This window comes from Biomphalaria glabrata, chromosome 9 (assembly GCF_947242115.1).
Source record: "Biomphalaria glabrata chromosome 9, xgBioGlab47.1, whole genome shotgun sequence".
Classification (NCBI taxonomy): domain Eukaryota; kingdom Metazoa; phylum Mollusca; class Gastropoda; family Planorbidae; genus Biomphalaria; species Biomphalaria glabrata.
In genome coordinates, this window is record NC_074719.1 from 41,569,839 (window position 1) to 41,587,687 (window position 17,849).

The window sequence follows — 17,849 nt, forward strand, 5'->3', positions numbered from 1 at the left end:
TCGCTTTACTTCTGTTTTCCTATTGCATCTCTCGCTTTACTTCTGTTTTCCTATTGCATCTCTCGCTTTACTTCTGTTTTCCTATTGCACCTCTCGCTTTACTTCTGTTTTCCTATTGCACCTCTCGCTTTACTTCTGTTTTCCTATTGCTCCAATTCTTTCCTTTTCTTCCTCTATTTCTAGTGGGAAGCGAGGTCTAGAGGCTAAGTACGCTTGAACTTGACTTTTCTTGGCTACCTATGAAGGGGGCTCGAGGTTCGATACCCGACTCGGACAGAGATGTGTTTACTGAGCCCCTAAATGCAGCACAGAAAATCTCCTCCTAGAAAACCCCTCCCCCCCCCCCCCCACTGGTCCACAAATGAGATTGGACCACAGCGCTCTGAGCATGCTATAAGCATGAAAGTAGCGCTATATAAAAGCTATAAATATTTTTTTTTTATTTATTATAATTATTATTATTACCTTTTTTTTCTTTTAACAAGTTCTCATGCCATTTAACTTTGTCTCTCCCTCCGTCTCTTCCTCTCTCCAGTTCCTTGTCTCCCTCTCTCTGTCTCTCCTTCGTCTCTCCCTCTATACATCCACTCTCCGTTCTTCTCTCTTTATCCTCTTGACATTTCACTCCTTTTGTCTGACAGGCCCTCTCTCTCTCTCTATTCCTCTTATCTCAGCATCTTTCTCGTTGTTCCCTCTTCCTTCTGATATAAATATACCATAATACATTGTAATGCAATCATTGGTACTGTTATACGTTCAAGTAGGACCATAATTTCACTTATGAAAAAAATTCCACACATGCTTCTGTTAGTAAGATAAGTTTAAGATAAGATAAGATTATCTTATTTGTCTAAACTAACAAATGTAAATTTAGTTTGACTACAGTTTTCCAACTCAGTAAATGTTACAAAAAAAAAAATGTCTGGCAGAGTTAAAAAAAAACAACTAAAAACAATCTGATCAAGAGGCTAGAGATCGAATCTCGAAAATTTAATTGTAAATAGCTAGTGCAAAAATTATTTTCAAAATTCAATACCAAATGATACATTGTTGTTGTTTTTGGTTTTATGAAAAATAAAATTAATGTCTCAATTGTTTGTTTTGTTATTATAGTGTAGGCCTACAAAAGAAACAGGCGTTGTGGCTGATCTTTGTTATGACTGGGTGAGGGTCAAGTACGCTACGTCTCAGGATCGTTGTTTTAATCAAGATGTACTTGACAAAGTAAGAATTTGTTAATGATTGTTATATTTTACATCTATTAACGTGCCACAATGAACAGTGTCTATGGACTAAGGCTTCTTTAAGTTCACGTATACTCATTCTGTCTGGAGCTGTAACTAAACTCCATGTTTATCTTATCTTATAAATTACAGACGTTACTTTCAAAAAGAAGATAATTACGTTACTACGCATTGCATGTGTCAATCAATGATTTAAACTCAATGTGATCGCTTTCTAAATGCATTTTTTTGTTAAAACACGTGAAAGTCCTGGATTCAAACTCGTGGGCTCAAGAAGATAATTACCTTCTATGTATTTCATGTATCAATCTTTTTATGCATGTTATCAATTATTTAAACTCTGCAAAGTCAATCTAAGGCTGATTCAGGCAACCCATTCCATTCTCTAATGGCACTAGGGAAGGAGGAGCGCTTATACGAATTTGTTCTAGCCTAGGAATAAGAAATATGCCTTTCTGTTTGTGTTTCTCTGAGAATTACCTTAGGTTTTGTTTTTCTATTTGTAAATCCTGGTTTAGTGTTTTATGCATTATAGCTACTTTACTTTGTAGTCCTCTGTCCTGAAGTATCTCTAAGTTTAGTCATTTTACACCTAACACATTTCTTTACATGATAATACATCATTCACCTAACACATTTCTTTACATGATAATACATCATTCACCTAACACATTTCTTTACATGATAATACATCATTCACCTAACACATTTCTTTACATGATAATACATCATTCACCTAACACATTTCTTTGCATGATAATACATCATTCACCTAACACATTTCTTTGCATGATAATACATCATTCACCTAACACATTTCTTTACATGATAATACATCATTCACCTAACACATTTCTTTGCATGATAATACATCATTCACCTAACACATTCCTTTGCATGATAATACATCATTCACTTGACACATTCCTTTGCATGATAATACATCATGGGCGTAGCCGAGGGGGGGGGGGTCCCCCGAAATCTAATCCCACCCGCGGGGGTGGGGTCGGAATTTAGCGACTGATTGTTTGATTTGATTTTGTTTATTTTAGGAGAGATGCCCACCGCGCCACCCACCTGATACATTTCAAAAAAATTCGAATAGAAATTTCTCCTCACCTTTGAACAACTTATCGTATTCAATTTAATTTCTCACTTTTGTTTATTGACTTTCGGTTACAGGTACCAAGTGATGAAGACACGGTGACCATAACACCTGGCCTTAGAGTTGTGCGAGGTCCAGACTGGACCTGGGGGGACCAAGATGGCGGTAAAGGACATGTTGGGACAGTTGTTGAAAATATCAAGCCAGACGATGAATGGATCTCTGTCATCTGGGACAATGGTTCTGAAAATACTTACAGAGCTGGCTTGGAGTCTGCTTTTGACCTCCGTGTTCTGGACAGTGCCCAGTGTGGTTTGTTGAATACACGTAGTAATATATTGTCCCTGGTCTACAGTTATAACAAACAAACAAAATTTGAAAAAAATACTTTTTAAAAACGCAAACTTATATTAAGCATAGTTGCATCAGTTAGTTTGGATCAGTCGCTATGTTATTGACTAACAATAATACATCTGTGAGATTATATTTTTACCAAATGTTTTTGTTTAGCACAATTTCATGCTTTTAGTTTTCTCAATGCGCTATGATTCTATCACTTGTTTGAACCAGTTTCAATGGGATGGGGAGAGAAAGAAGGGGTATCACGGTGATCGCTTTTTAAATACATTTATTTTAAAAAATGTGTGCGACCTGGATTCGAGCTCGTGAGTGCAAGCCTCGTCAAGCCAATACTTGAACCATTATTCAAGAGAAGCGCTTATAAAAATTGAAGATTTTATCTATTTTAGCTTCTAACTTTAAAGTGATGATCTATACAGTATAAATATCAATCAAGTACAATTTCTTTTCCTTGTTCCAGATACCAAAAAAAAAAAATAATGTCCATTACTTAATTAACTAATGAAGAAATAATTGTGCAAAATTTTAGTATGATCCGAGATTGGGTGTTGGAGAAATAACATGTACAAAAACAGTATACAGTTTTACCAGACAAAGTGACTTGATACAACCTTTGTTGATTTTTGTTTTAAATCTAAAGTATCCCCTAAAATACTTGGCTATCTATAAGGCAGTAGATCTGTTCTATAACCGAGAGTTAATGGGCTTATCATGTGGTCAGCACAACGACCAACCGTTTTTTCTTTACCCAATTAATGTTCAGATACCCATTAGAGCTGGATAGGCTTAGTGGTGTCCTGAAAACCCCGACATTCAAATTCTCAGTCTTTACATGGATTCAAACTCGAGACGCTCTGACGCTCTGCTCACGGCCTTACATTTTCAGCTCTATAAGCAAACTCTTATCTTCCCACGCCTATTCCAATCTATAACTAAATTCTAATATTTTATACATGTAGACATTAATTTTTTTTTTATTTGGGCCAGACAACAACAAAAAACTATCGGATAAAGCAGATAATAAACAAGAGACCAAACGAAGCTTGTGTATTAAGATAAAATAGTTGCATTGTTCTCTGTATGATATCCTACAGGTACCAAACATGAACGCATTCAATGCGACTCCTGCCAGGTGTCCCCTATCAAAGGTATTCGCTGGAAGTGTGCGTTGTGTTTTAACTTTGATCTCTGTTCTGGCTGTTACCATGGTAACAAACACGATTTGACTCATCCGTTTTGGAGATATGACAATCATACGAGCAACAGGTACTTAGGGGATTACCATAAAATAAATGCATTTGAAAACTCTCCCTTGTCAGCGGTGTGAATTAAGCATTGTCTAGTAACTATCAGCTTGATATGAAGTATTAGCTTTTGTAATTGAACTCTTCGTCTCCTTATAAATTACAGAAGTTATTTCCAAACATATCCAAATTCAGGCGTATCCAATTGTCAATCTAGTCATGCGTGTTAACCAGTGACTTGAAATCAGCCGAATCGTTGGTTTTCCTGACTGGTTCAGGCAAACTATTCAATGCTCTAATACCTATAGGGAAGGAGCACTTGTACAAGTTTGTCCTAGCGTATGAAATAAGAAATGTGTCTTTAATCTTTCTGTAAATTGTAATAGGTTTTGTTTTTTTCATTTGTATATTATGGCTCAGTGTTTTATGTATTACTTAGACTTAGACTTAGGTCCTCCTGCGCCGTTCGGCGCATTGGGCGGCAAGCTGTCTCCATAATGATCTGTCACTGGCAATGTCTGAAGCCTCTTCCCATCTGGTGTCCACTGTTCTGAGGTCCTCCATGAAGGTGTGTCGCCAGGTAATACGAGGACGTCCCTGTTTGCGCTTTCCTCGTTTTGGCTTCCAGGTTATCGCAACTCTTGGTGTGCGTAATTCATTTTGACGTAGAACATGTCCCGCAAACCTCATGCGACGCTCAGTCACAACCTCACTAAGTGTTCGACTCCCAGTTCGGCAAAGGATTTCCTTGTTTGAGATCAGGTCTGTGTAACTGACTCCCAAAATCCGTCTCAGCCATCTCTGTTGAGCCATATTTAGTCTTTTCTCAATTTTGACAGATGACTTCCACGTCTCACATGCATATGTAGCAGTTGGAATGACGATTGTGTTGAGAAGGTGTATTTTTGTCTCGAGTCCAATGGCTTGGCTAGTCCAAATAGGCTGCAGCCTTTGGAAAATGCTCCCTGCCTTTCCTATTCGGCACGCTACATCATGGTAAGCATCTCCATCATTTGTTATGATGCTGCCAAGGTACGTGAACTTGTCCAGCTCTTCAAGCTTTGACTCGCCAAGTCTGACGGGGACACCCTTTGCCTTATATCCCACTCGCATAATTTTAGTCTTATCCAAGTTTATGCGGAGGCCAATTTTGGGTGCCTCTCTGTCTAGGCTCTCCGTCATTTCTTGAATGCATTTATTTGTAGCCCCGAGTAGTGCAACATCATCAGCAAAGTCCAAGTCCGTCAATCGGAGTTGTTCATGCCATGGACGTTTTATGTATTATTGCTACTTTACTTTCAAGTCTTCTGTCTGAAGGGTCTCAAAATTTAGGAATGTGGCTAATACGGTTATTCTAATCAAATGTGATTATTTTATAATAAATATATATATATATATATATATATATATATATATATATATATATATATATATATATATATATATATATATATATATATATATATATATTAATGTCAGGTACCCATTAGAGTTGGGTGGACTCTGAGGCGCCCAAAGTTCCCGAAATTAAAAATCCCAGTCTTCTTCGGGATTTATTCAGGGACCTCCTGCTCTGAAGCCAAGCGCTGTACCGCTTAACCACCGCGCCTCCATAGAGCTGTAGTGTTATTAATTAATGTTTAATGAAATGGCTAGATTTCAGTGAGCTATTTCATCCTCTTAGAAATAAAGTAGATATGCTGTGATTTGTTTCTCTCTGTTGTACTTCCTTTCTTTAAAGTTTGAACATTGTGTTACATCCCCATCTTAGTTTTTTTTTTTTTGAAGTAACGTCTGTAATATATAAGATAAAGATAAAGCTTAGCTCCTCCAAAACCATTAATAATTTCCTATACCAAACTATCGATCCCTTCTGTCATTGGCAGGTATCAAGTTCCAAGCCGTATCAACTCATGTCAAACTGAGTGTAAAGGGATATTCAAAGGGGCCAAAGTTGTTCGTGGGAAACATTGGCAGTGTCAGGATGAAGATGGTAATATTTTTTTTTTAGTAATTTAGTCGTATGTTCATTTCCTTATGTTTCACCTCCATCAATCCCTTAGTCTGTAGAAAACATTTGGAGCACCACACAAGATCTGTTGACGTCTTTCTCCATTCATCAGTGTCTTTTGCCTTGAATAGAATTTTATTTAATGACAGGCCTGTCCATTATTTTATGCTGTCTTCCCATCGCTTTGTTTGATCGCCTCTTCTTCTTTTTTCTCGTACTGTTCTCTAAAAGAAGGTCTTTGGAAGCTCTGAGGACCTTGTGATATGGCCATTTCGCATATTTTTACAATTCCTCTTTTCAGCTTGTAAAAGTTAATTGTGATGCTTATTGAAATATAGATTTTTTCTCACCTGGAAGAGTTAATAAAATCAAATTTTTTATAAATGAATTTACTTAATAATTAATTCACATGTAGGCACTAGTTAATGGCTCCATACGTTCGTGGTGAAACACCTGTAGAGTACACCACTACAGTTTGAGAAACACTGACTAAAGTCTTTTTTTTTTCTTCTTTTTTTTTATAACGTTTTTAGTGTTTCTGAAATTTTTCTTTTCGATTATTAGGGATAACTCATGTTTCTCGACAAAAATATTTTTTATTACTATTTTTTTTTCAATGGATAGCCTTTTATTTAGGTGTTAGCATTGCTAGGATTAAGGAAGAACAAGCGAGGCTATTTTATGAAATACACACATACTTAGCAAAAGAAAGATGATTACGTCCTACGCGTGTTCATAAGTCAATCTAATCATGCAAAATAATAAATGACTTAAATTCTGCCAAGTTGTTGGTTTTCCTGGCTGACTCAGGCAACCCATTCCATGCCACCTATCACTTTCACTTAAGCATTATTCTTATAATCTGGCAAAGTCCTTGGCAATATTATTCAATATTATAGTATAAGTATTAGTATTTATTTATTTATCTCTTACAATCATTGACATTAATGACTTAGTTTCTACTCACCTCTTCTTGCATTGGAAACAAGTATACATACAGATCGCTTTGAAATAATGTATTTCTCCTTAATCTTCGGACTCTTAGACATGCCTTATTATTATTATTATTATTATTATTATTATTACGATTAATTCCTAGGTACAGTGGATGCTGAGAGTCTTGACCAAGACCAGGACTGGATCTCTGTCACCTGGGACAACAGTTCGGATAACACGTACAGGGCGAAAAATGAGTCTAGCAATAAACAGTCAACGATAAACATAGGACGAAGTGGTAAGCTTTATATCTTTATTTCTGACTGACATGTTGGTTTGTGTGCTCTGTCGTTGACTTGTAGCTTCAGACAGCTAGTACAACGAAACCATTGTAGGCGTATTTCATTCTTAACCCTTAAAGCGGCGTGTGGTAGTTTAGCATCTAAACATCTAAATTCTGATTCCATATTCATTATAAAACAGCTCAACACTTTAAGGGTTAATGAAATAAACTTTAATAAGCTTCCTTTTAAACAAATTTCAATATCACTTGTGTGTGTAAATATACATAGATTCAACTTGAAATGAGATATAGTAAAAGTGTCATTTTCAAATCTTGTGATCAGATCTATGGGGCAGATGATGTTTTGGTCATGTGTTTCTTTGGTCAACGGTTAATGAACAGGGTGTCATGTGGCCAGCACAACGACCAACTAGCTTTACCTTCCCCAATTTAAGTCAGGTACACATTAAAGTTGGGTGGACTTACGCTTGCCATAGAAATGCCAAAATTTAAAATCCCAGTCATCACCGAGATTCAAATCCAGGACCCCAGGTTCGGAAGCGCTTAACCACTCAACTACCGCGCCCCTAGATATAGTAGTAACACTAATGAAATGATAATTTAAACAAATCTCATTCACTACAAATACACGTCTTTCTGTCTCACGCCTTATGCTAGTTTTAATCTTTAACTTTCAATCATTTTTCTTCACTTCAATGACGCCAAACCAGCTCGTGGTTTCATCAGAAACTCTTCAGCCCACTCAACCAAAAACATCTGCTCTTCTTTCCTCATTGTTACACCGAAACACGCACTTACACCCCGTAACACTGTGGTTACATGGTGACCTATAGTTATTTGGGGATCAGCAAAATACGATGCCTGTGATGGTATGATTTTAGCAATTTTTAAAAAAAAATTTGGGGTGTTGATACAGATCGTTGTTGGATTATGCTCCTGACAGCTAGTCCAACTAATTGGTAGGCGTGTAACACTCAATAAAATACGCCGAAAAAAAAATTTACATAAAAAACTCTTCTTTTTAAACAAAGTATACTTCTTTTTTATTGATAAATATATACACACACACAACTTTTACATGTAACTTTGATGAAATGACTAGATGTGGAGCTTTTTAAACAAACTATTTAACTTACTTTAAAGAGACAAATGTTCTTCTTCTTTAGTAATTGTGTTGTAGATTTTTCAAACTCCAGGCCCAAGTGAGCTCGTCTCCAAGACGCTCTGGCTAGAGGTGAGGCCGAAGGCCGAGCACACATGGGAAAACTCCCCAATATTCTTTCTCTTATCCAGAGACTAGAGACTTTTTACTATGAGCTACTTAGTTAGTAGCATTAGATTAGTTAATATCAATATAGCGATATTTTAAACATTTCTTAACAACGAGCTAAAGGTAACACTCTTTATAGAAATATAAAAGTTTATTTCAACCATGGGCCTAAAACATTAAAGATTCATAAGATGGTTCTTCAGCCAGTATATAGATGTTTTTATATTGTAAACATATGTACAGGGGTTAAACATGATGGAGTTATGTGTGACTGGTGCAAGGTGTGCCCTATAAAAGGTATTCGATGGAAGTGTGCACTGTGCTTCAACTTTGACCTCTGCTCTGCCTGTTACCACGGTAACAAACACGACTCGACGCATTCATTTTGGAGATATGACAACGCCCAAAACAAAAGGTAATAATTTGTGGTCATTGACAGGGGTAAATTTGTGGTCATTGATAGGGGTAAATTTGTGGTCATTGACAGGGGTAAATTTGTGGTCATTGATAGGGGTAAATTTGTGGTCATTGACAGGGGTAAATTTGTGGTCATTAGCAGATGTAAAATTTGTGGTCCTTTGCAGATATAAAATTTGTGGTCATTGACAGGAGTAAATGTGTGGTTATTGACAGATGAAAATTGGTAATTATTAACATAGGTATGGGCATTGACAGAGATAAATTCGTTGACACTAACATGTAAAACTTTAAACAATTATCGAGATTTTGTTGTTTCTCTTGAGAGAAGTTTATCGAAATGTGCAGAAATGTATGTGCTCATTTAAGGGTCTCCGTCCGTAAAATGGTCTCTGTAAAAATGGTCTCGGTCTGGCTCCTGGTTTTGTAGATTATACAGAAAAATAAATTCGAAGGTTCATTTCAAAGGAGCTTATTAAGCTGTGTTCATTTCTTTCATCCCTAGATTTCAAATACCATGGCGTGATAAAGAGACATTTAAGGACCCTATCTACGTCCCAGGCAAGCAAAGTGAGGAAGGTGGTGCAGAAGGTAACTGGAATTAAGGAAGATAAGACAATAATTTTATAGAGTTTAAATTGCTCAATCTTGCACGTCAAAACTATTATATACTTTCCTAAATCCAATAAGTGTTAGAATTGGACAATTGCATATAAAACAATATTATACATGAATCTGGTCACCTGTTACATGAATAAAATCAGTTAAATTCTAAAGTACATATACAATGTACATATGGCTATTAAGATTATACAGCCAGCTATTTCTTCGTATTTCGCACTTTTTTTTTGTATGAAAATGATGCAGTCGTCTTTTACGTGATTCTACAAAAGAGAATATTATCTCCAATGTCGTGAATTGGCAGTTCCATTATAGTTCATGAGATGATTTGATTTTTAACACATTGATTTGCATAGGATATAATTATCTTTCTTTCTTGAACAACGTATGTAATTAATAAGATTTAAGAATTTCGAAGAAGTATTTTTGTTTTTTAATTTACTCAATTTCATCTCCATATGTCTACAGAAGTGACTCTAGCTTGTGGAACTGTGCTTACAATAAAACCCTGGGATGACGACACGTCGAACAGTGCAGCTACAGTGAAGTGGGAAAATGGAATTACAAATACGTATCGTATTGGCTGGCATGGAAAGGTTGATTTAAAGTTCAAAACTGCAGCATCTGTTGGTCATTTCTACATATCACATCTGCCAATATTAGGTCAGTAAGACTTGTGTACACACTAAATGAAGTGTACAATATGTGTGCAATAAATCGCATTAAAAATATTTAAATTCTTGACAAGAAAAGCATTTTTATTCGCTAATGTAATTGCAAGTACTGGAGAAGTTAAGATAACCATTTTGCATATTTGAGATAAAGTTTGCAGTGGTTTTTAAATCAAGCTTCTGACTTTTATACAGTTAGTCTTTACAGTTAGTCATTTGAAGGGTTGTCCTGTGCCATTAGCTCTTCACAGTAGCTGTGAATATTTTGTGGACGGGCTATGGGAGGTTAGAATTAGTGCCCTGGGTGACCAGATAGCAATAGTCACTAGAATCCTCTTTCTAATGGAGAGCGGGACAACAAAAAGTCTTAGTAAGACTGATACCTGGTCACTGCTAGGCGATGGTGCTGTGTTGGGGTCAGGGGCTCGAGTCCTCCTCGGGCTTGTCGATATTTAACCATATTTTTTCCCCTTCGTCTCTTAAAAAACTTGGTACTTTAGTGCTACTATGTGTTACATGTCATGTTTATTCATAGCTGCCAGTTCGTCTGGTATTTGCACTAGATTTCCGTCTCCATTGTCCCAGGTTTGAACTCTGCCCGCCGCTAAATCCTCAATCTTTCTGCAGAAGGTTTGGGGTTAGGAAGAATTTATCTTCAATTCTGAAGAGCATCCTAAATATGTAAAACCAACCTCGATCTGGCCTTTAGAGGAGGGTTCATGTTTGCATGTGACCAGCATTTTCTGATGCAAATCCACAAGGATATGTTTCCTCTTCCGAATATGTTCATTTGTACTGTCTGTGTTCCGTCTGTGTTCTGTCTGTGTTCTGTCTCATCATTCTGTGCCCAATAAAAAGACTAAAAAAAATGCTCGCTAGTTGTATCATTATGTCTTATAATTGACATCATTTTGGTCCTGTGGTTTGGGTGAAACAGAAGAACACCGTGTTTTATACCTGACGCTAGAAATAGTAAATCTTTTTGAATAGTAAATCTGATTTCCACATTTTTATTATCCCCTATTTAATGCAAATAGTCAAAAGCTTATTTTAGATATAGTTGTGTATTTTTATCTTGCAGTATGTTTATAATATATTAAATACAACATATTTATACGTTTGTATATACCCTGCAACTTAAAAAAAAAAAGCTTAACCATATATGATAGCTCCATTGCCCATTCAAATTAACCCCTTCATAAATAAATATCAATTGGTTAAAAACAGGTAAAATGGAGGTGACGCCGTGTCAGTTCGAACTGGGGGATGCTGTCACTTGTAGATATGACACAAGGCAAGTGACAGTCTTACAAGTGAACCATGGAGGCTGGAATCCACAAATGTCTCAGGTGATGACTCTTGATTTTGTCAGTGCAGTGCAAGTCTGGAATCATTGAAAACAAATTTTAATTCATCAAATGTATGAAGAGAATATATATGTGAAGAGAATATGAAAATACAGATTGAATACTAATAGGATATTGTTTAAAGAGGGTTTAGAGTGTCTCGATTTAGTGGGATTTTAGACGCTTTGATATCCCACTTATAAAAGATTTAGACAAATGAAAGAAAAATTTAAAAAATGATTTCAGAATTGTGCCTCACGTGATAGTTTTACGGGATTATGATAGTGCCCTGCCGTGATTCTTATATTTGTCTACTGTGATTGTTATGCTGCTGTCATGTGATCGTTATACTGATGTCATGTGATCCTTTTACTTATGTCATATTCTTATATTGGTATTCTGTGATTTTTATGCTGCTGTCATGTGATTCTTATACTTATCTCCAGTCATTCTTCTACTGATGTCATGTGATTCTTATACTGCTCTCCCATCATTCTTATACTGATGTCATGTGATTCTTATACTTATCTCCAGTCATTCTTCTACTGATGTCATGTGATTCTTATACTGCTCTCCCATCATTCTTATACTGATGTCATGTGATTCTTATACTGCTCTCCCATCATTCTTATTCTGATGCCATGTGATTCTTATACTTATCTCCAGTCATTCTTATACTGATGTCATGTGATTCTTATACTGCTCTCCCATCATTCTTATACTGATGTCATGTGATTCTTATACTGCTCTCCCATCATTCTTATACTGATGTCATGTGATTCTTATAATGCTCTCCCATCATTCTTATACTGATGTCATGTGATTCTTATAATGCTCTCCCATCATTCTTATACTGCTGTCATGTGATTCTTATAATGCTCTCCCATCATTCTTATACTGATGTCATGTGATTCTTATACTGCTGTCATGTGATTCTTATACTGCTCTCCCATCATTCTTATACTGCTGTCATGTGATTCTTATACTGCTCTCCCATCATTCTTATACTGCTGTCATGTGATTCTTATACTGCTCTCCCATCATTCTTATACTGCTGTCATGTGATTCTTATACTGCTCTCCCATCATTCTTATACTGATGTCCTGTGATTCTTATACTGCTGTCATGTGATTATTATACGTATCTCCAGTCATTGTTATACTGATGTCATGTGATTCTTATACTGATGTCCTGTGATTCTTATACTGCTGTCATGTGATTCTTATACTATTCTCCTGTGATTCTTATACTGCTGTCATGTGATTATTATACGTATCTCCAGTCATTGTTATACTGATGTCATGTGATTCTTATACTGATCTCCTGTGATTCTTATACTTCGGTCATGTGATTCTTATACTATTCTCCTGTGATTCTTATATTGCTGTCATGTGATTCTTATACTTATCTCCTGTGATTCTTATACTGATGTCGTGTGATTCTTATACGGATGTCATGTGATTATTATACTGCTCACCTGTCATTCTTATACTACTGTCATGTGATTCTTATACTGATCTCATGTGATTCTATAACTGATGTCATTGGATTATTATACTGATATCATTAGATTCTTTTCTTATACTGCTCTCCTGCTCACAAAGAAACAATATTCGATCTGTATAGCAGTCTAATCGTCTTACAGAAAGAGCCAACGCGGACAAAAAAAAATAATTAATAATTGAAACAGCTAAGGATTATGCTTTTAAGTGAATCAATGTAATCAAACCATTTTGATTATCTATTTCATTTTAGGCTCTAAACATTGAGCTTTTTTTGTTCTCTCTCCAGTACTTACAACAAAATGGTAAGGTGCTTGAAATCGATGGTGACAGTGATGTTTTAGTTGAATACTTTGATGGTGCAGCCTGGAGGTTTAACCCTGATGCTCTCTGTAGGGTAAGCATGTAATTTAAACTGATAATTTTAGTGTTTAACACTTGAAAGCTGACAGGCCGTTTGATTGCCCACAAGAATGCTTTTTGGAATACCAGACAATAAATAAACTAATGTTTTTTTTTTATTTTAATTTGAATGAGTGACTATTTATGTAAATAGCCACAAATTTATCTCTGTAAATGATCAAAAACATATTTATGTAAATGACCACAGACACATGTTTGTAAATTAACTCAGGCATATCTATGTAAATGACCACAAACATATTTCTGTACTTAGCTGCAAAACAATCTCCGGTAGGTCACTACAAATATTTCCTTTAACGACCACAAATGTTTCCCTGTAAATGACCACTGCTGTGTTTACCTGTAGGCAGCTTAATCTATAGCTTAAGTGTCCCCACATGCTTGGGGTCCTCCAAAAATTGTTCTAGATATATTTTCAATCATTTTGAAGAAAGAGCAATGAAAAAAAAAATTGCCTTATGTTGATACAAGGGACCTGACATCCCAAATAGCTTAGGGCCTTAAAAAATCTAAATCTGGAAGCTATCTACGCCAGGGGTGGGCAAATTACGACCCGTGGGCCACATGCGGCCCGCCGAGGTGTATTATGTGGCCCGCCGACACCTACAGAAATCAGGAATACCAGAATAGACCCTTGGTGAAAAATGCGTTGTCTTATCTTATAAATTACAGACGTTCCTTCAAAAGAGAAGATAATAACGTCCTATGGGATCAATTGTGTTAATCTATTCGTATATGTTGCCAGCATCAAATGCTGCAAATTATGTAGGTCGCAACTGGGTTTACGTTGTCACTGGGATACTGCACTCAGTCTTAATCTTCTGTATCGAAGAGAAGCCTTTTTTTAAATTCAGATAGAGTTTAAATAAAATGTAAATCATAAATATCATCTGTAATACTTTGTGTCAAATGTAAGAAATACTTCACTAATTAGCTCCTACGCCTAGAATGGCATTTTTACAAAACTTATTTCAGCTCATTCTGTCTGTCTGTGTGTCTGTCTGGTTTGTACCACGTAATTTCTCCCACACCCAATCTCGGATCAAGCTGAAATTTTGCGCTATTGTTTCTATTACCTGACAACGCAAGAATCAATATTAAAAAAAACAACCAATTAGTTAATTATTGGTAATTAATTATTTTTATTATCTCTCAAAGAAGGGAAAGAATTAGTACTTGACTGAAGTGGGGTATAAGCTGAACTAGTCCCCTTTATACATCGTCATCTAAGTCTTAGTGAACACAACATGAAAAATAGGACGAGACTATAGAAACAGTAGATAACTCTACAATCTTCCATTTTCGTAGGCTCTCCACTAGCAGAGTGGTTACCGTGTTGGCTTAAAAACCCCGACAAGGCTTGAGTCATGAGTTCGATTTTTGTTTAAATTTTTATACATGCTTATTTAATATTAGTCTACATCTACTACAATTGTAATTGCATGACTGATCCAAACTAATTGATACAACTACACTTACTATAATGTTTATTGTTTTGTTTTTTTAAGTTTTTTAAAAATGTTTATCTTGTTAATTTTTCCATTGTTTCAATTCTTTCTTTTCTTTTCAGTCCAAAGATTTGAAGAATTTTACCCGCAGCCCAATGGATTCAAATGCTGTGAGCACTGTTTTAGAGCTGGGATTGGATGAAGATCTCGTTCAAAAAGTTGTATGGAGAGACTTCTTCAACTCTAAAACTTGCTTTACAGACACTGAACTATTGCTGAATACCATATTAGACGAGCCGAACACGCAAAATACACATCTAGCAACTGATACTCTTAATGTAGGAACAGATACTGACTCAGAGGATGATAGTTACACTTCTTCTGGTAATGATCGTGATAGTACCACATTCAGTGAGTTAGAAAGGGAGACAAATCCAACTCCTAATCTTACGAGCTCAACTCTTGTTGCAGCTAAGGAATCTGCTGCAACTGTTGAGAACGATCAAACTCTGGCTGAGAAATACCGCCAACTGATGGAAGAGCGCCAGTGCAAGATCTGCATGGAAGCTGAAGCCAGAATGACCTTTGTGCCCTGTGGGCATCTGGTCAGCTGTGAGGACTGTTCCTCCCAGTTAAAACAATGCCCCATGTGTCGGTCAGACATCGAAAAGGTTGTGAAAACATTTCTGTTATAAAATGCAGCGTAAAATTTGTTTTCATTAAGCTACGTTTATATTTCTGGAGCAGTATAAGGGAGTTAGCATCAAACTGTGAGTCAAGTTTTAGAGACTCAAAGCAAAGCATCCCTTTTAGGCTATGGGGCGCATGTAAAAGCCTTCTGTTTCTGTGTTCCATGGTTAAAGAAGGTGTCTTGTGGCCACCACAACGACCAACTGCCTTTACTTTTCCAGAACTGCTGTCAGGTACCCAAGGGTGTGTCCTAAACGGAATGAAATTCAAAATCACTGAAGCCTGAGATTCAATCAGTTCAGAAATCAAGTGCGCTACCACTCTGCCACCACACCGCTTGAGGTTCTAAACCTCCATTGAAGTTCTAAATTTCCCTTGAGATTCTAAACCTCCCTTGTGGTTCTAAGCCTTCCTTGAGGTTTTATGCCTCCCTTGAGGTTCTAAACCTCCTTTGAGGTTTTAAGCATTCCTGGAGGCTCTAAACCTCCCTTGAGTTCTAAGCCTTCCTTCTGAAGGCACTGAATGGAAACCTTGCAATGGGGCAAAGTGCTGTATCTTTATTTTAAAGGATTGATGAAGCGAAAAATATTTGCACACGTTAATTTATGCTTGTATATTATGTTTTATTATGTTTACACGTTTATTTATTAATAACAGATGTATTATTGTAAGTTATATTTTATTATGTAGGTACATGTACAAATGTGTATCATTATTCAATACACACTTACCTTAACACTTGTCTGAGCCTGCTATGTTTAAAAATGTAGTTAATAATATTAATAATAAAAGAAAAGTATTTTTTGTAACTGATATGTCATTATATTAATATTTAACTATGTCCTGGTGGAGGCCGGTGTGGACCTTATAGAAGCACTAATTACCACTCGACAGCTGCGCTGGGTCGGACACTTATCCCACATGCGATCTTCTTTGGCGAGCTTAAAGGAGGACGGCGTAACTGAGGTGACACACACACACATAAAAATCAACTCAGGCGCCATTTTGCTCTAGCTGGCATACAGGACTATAACTGGCAGCAGATGGTTTCTGAAGGAGACAGAACTCGCTCACAAAAGCCGCGGGCACGCATCTGAGACCCAAAGAAAAGCTCTTGTTGAAGACAGGCGCAGACGACTAGAGGAAACATTAATTACACCCCTTAGTGAACAAAGGCTTTGTCTGCATCAAATGTGGGAAACAATGGCTTTTGTTCAGTCGTGTGAAACACTGCACTCATCCTTCATCTTTATAATCGAAAAAAGGACATTATTATTATTATTAATTAATAATAATTAATATATAACATAAATCTCATTACGTGTTCCAAGGGACGTTTTGATTGTAAGATGGTCTGCAAATTTTAGCATGGCAAAGTTCAAGTGTCTAAGCTCTTCTGATGTCCATGCGTATGAAATATTAGAGTTTAAACTCTAGGACTTAAAACTTATTTTAAAACAAATGGGAAACTAGCGGTAGTAAAGAAGATTTGATACGAAGGCTAAATGCCGTGCACTGAGAACTTGTTCAAATTATAGGTCAATCCTTTTTCTTTAGTTGGAAGCAGTGAAGTTTAAATAAGCTCCCTTGATATTCTTGAGTTTAGTGCGAAAATCACCAATGCTTAACGACCTACGTAATTGTTTTTCCTCTATAAATTGAACCCAATATTCCATTTAGTTATAAATATACCCAATACAAGACAACAAAATTTGTAAATGATTTTTTGTGAACTTCAATATTTATTTTTTAACAACAAACTTGTGTAAATCCTATTTTTGTATACAAACCGCGGGACACATATTTGAGGCCCAAAGAAAAGTCCTTCGTTGGAGGCAGGCGCAGAAGACTTGAAAAGAAAACTTGAGTAGACCTTCAGCGGACAACGATTTTGTCTGCATCAGGTGTGGGAAAATATGCAGGTCGCGAATGGGTTTGTATAGTCATGGGAAACACCGCACCGAAGTTTTAGCCATTATTATTATGCTTAGATACATGCACTAACTTTTAAACAAAACATTAGTAGGCCTACATCCTTTAGCAGAGAGGCAGAGGATACAATCAATAGAAACTCTAGACTGTATCTGAATGAGGATGTATTTCAATAGGTTAACTCTTTCTCTCCGTAATTATTTACCACATTCTGGTGGAATCAACGTTGGTATCGTCAGTTAGGAGAGAAAGAGTTAATATCACTAGGAAGAGTTGTCAGAAACTGGGTTTCCTTCAAAAAAGAAAAAAGAGATAGTACTTATTA

The 17,849-nt window shown here is 36.3% G+C and overlaps 1 protein-coding gene across 1 annotated transcript in view; it reads left to right on the forward strand.

Annotated features, from left to right (window-relative positions):
* Positions 1-16,401, forward strand: part of LOC106062800 (uncharacterized) — a 43,614-nt gene extending 27,213 nt beyond the window's left edge. The window contains exons 7-17 of the mRNA XM_056039891.1: positions 1,114-1,224; positions 2,427-2,661; positions 3,804-3,975; positions 5,840-5,946; positions 7,064-7,198; positions 8,718-8,889; positions 9,397-9,482; positions 9,981-10,175; positions 11,411-11,532; positions 13,321-13,428; positions 15,025-16,401. Coding sequence (XP_055895866.1) covers positions 1,114-1,224; positions 2,427-2,661; positions 3,804-3,975; positions 5,840-5,946; positions 7,064-7,198; positions 8,718-8,889; positions 9,397-9,482; positions 9,981-10,175; positions 11,411-11,532; positions 13,321-13,428; positions 15,025-15,597 — 2,016 coding nt within the window. The 3' untranslated portion in view covers positions 15,598-16,401. The remainder of the gene's footprint in view (positions 1-1,113; positions 1,225-2,426; positions 2,662-3,803; positions 3,976-5,839; positions 5,947-7,063; positions 7,199-8,717; positions 8,890-9,396; positions 9,483-9,980; positions 10,176-11,410; positions 11,533-13,320; positions 13,429-15,024) is intronic.
* Positions 16,402-17,849: the final 1,448 nt, after the last annotated feature.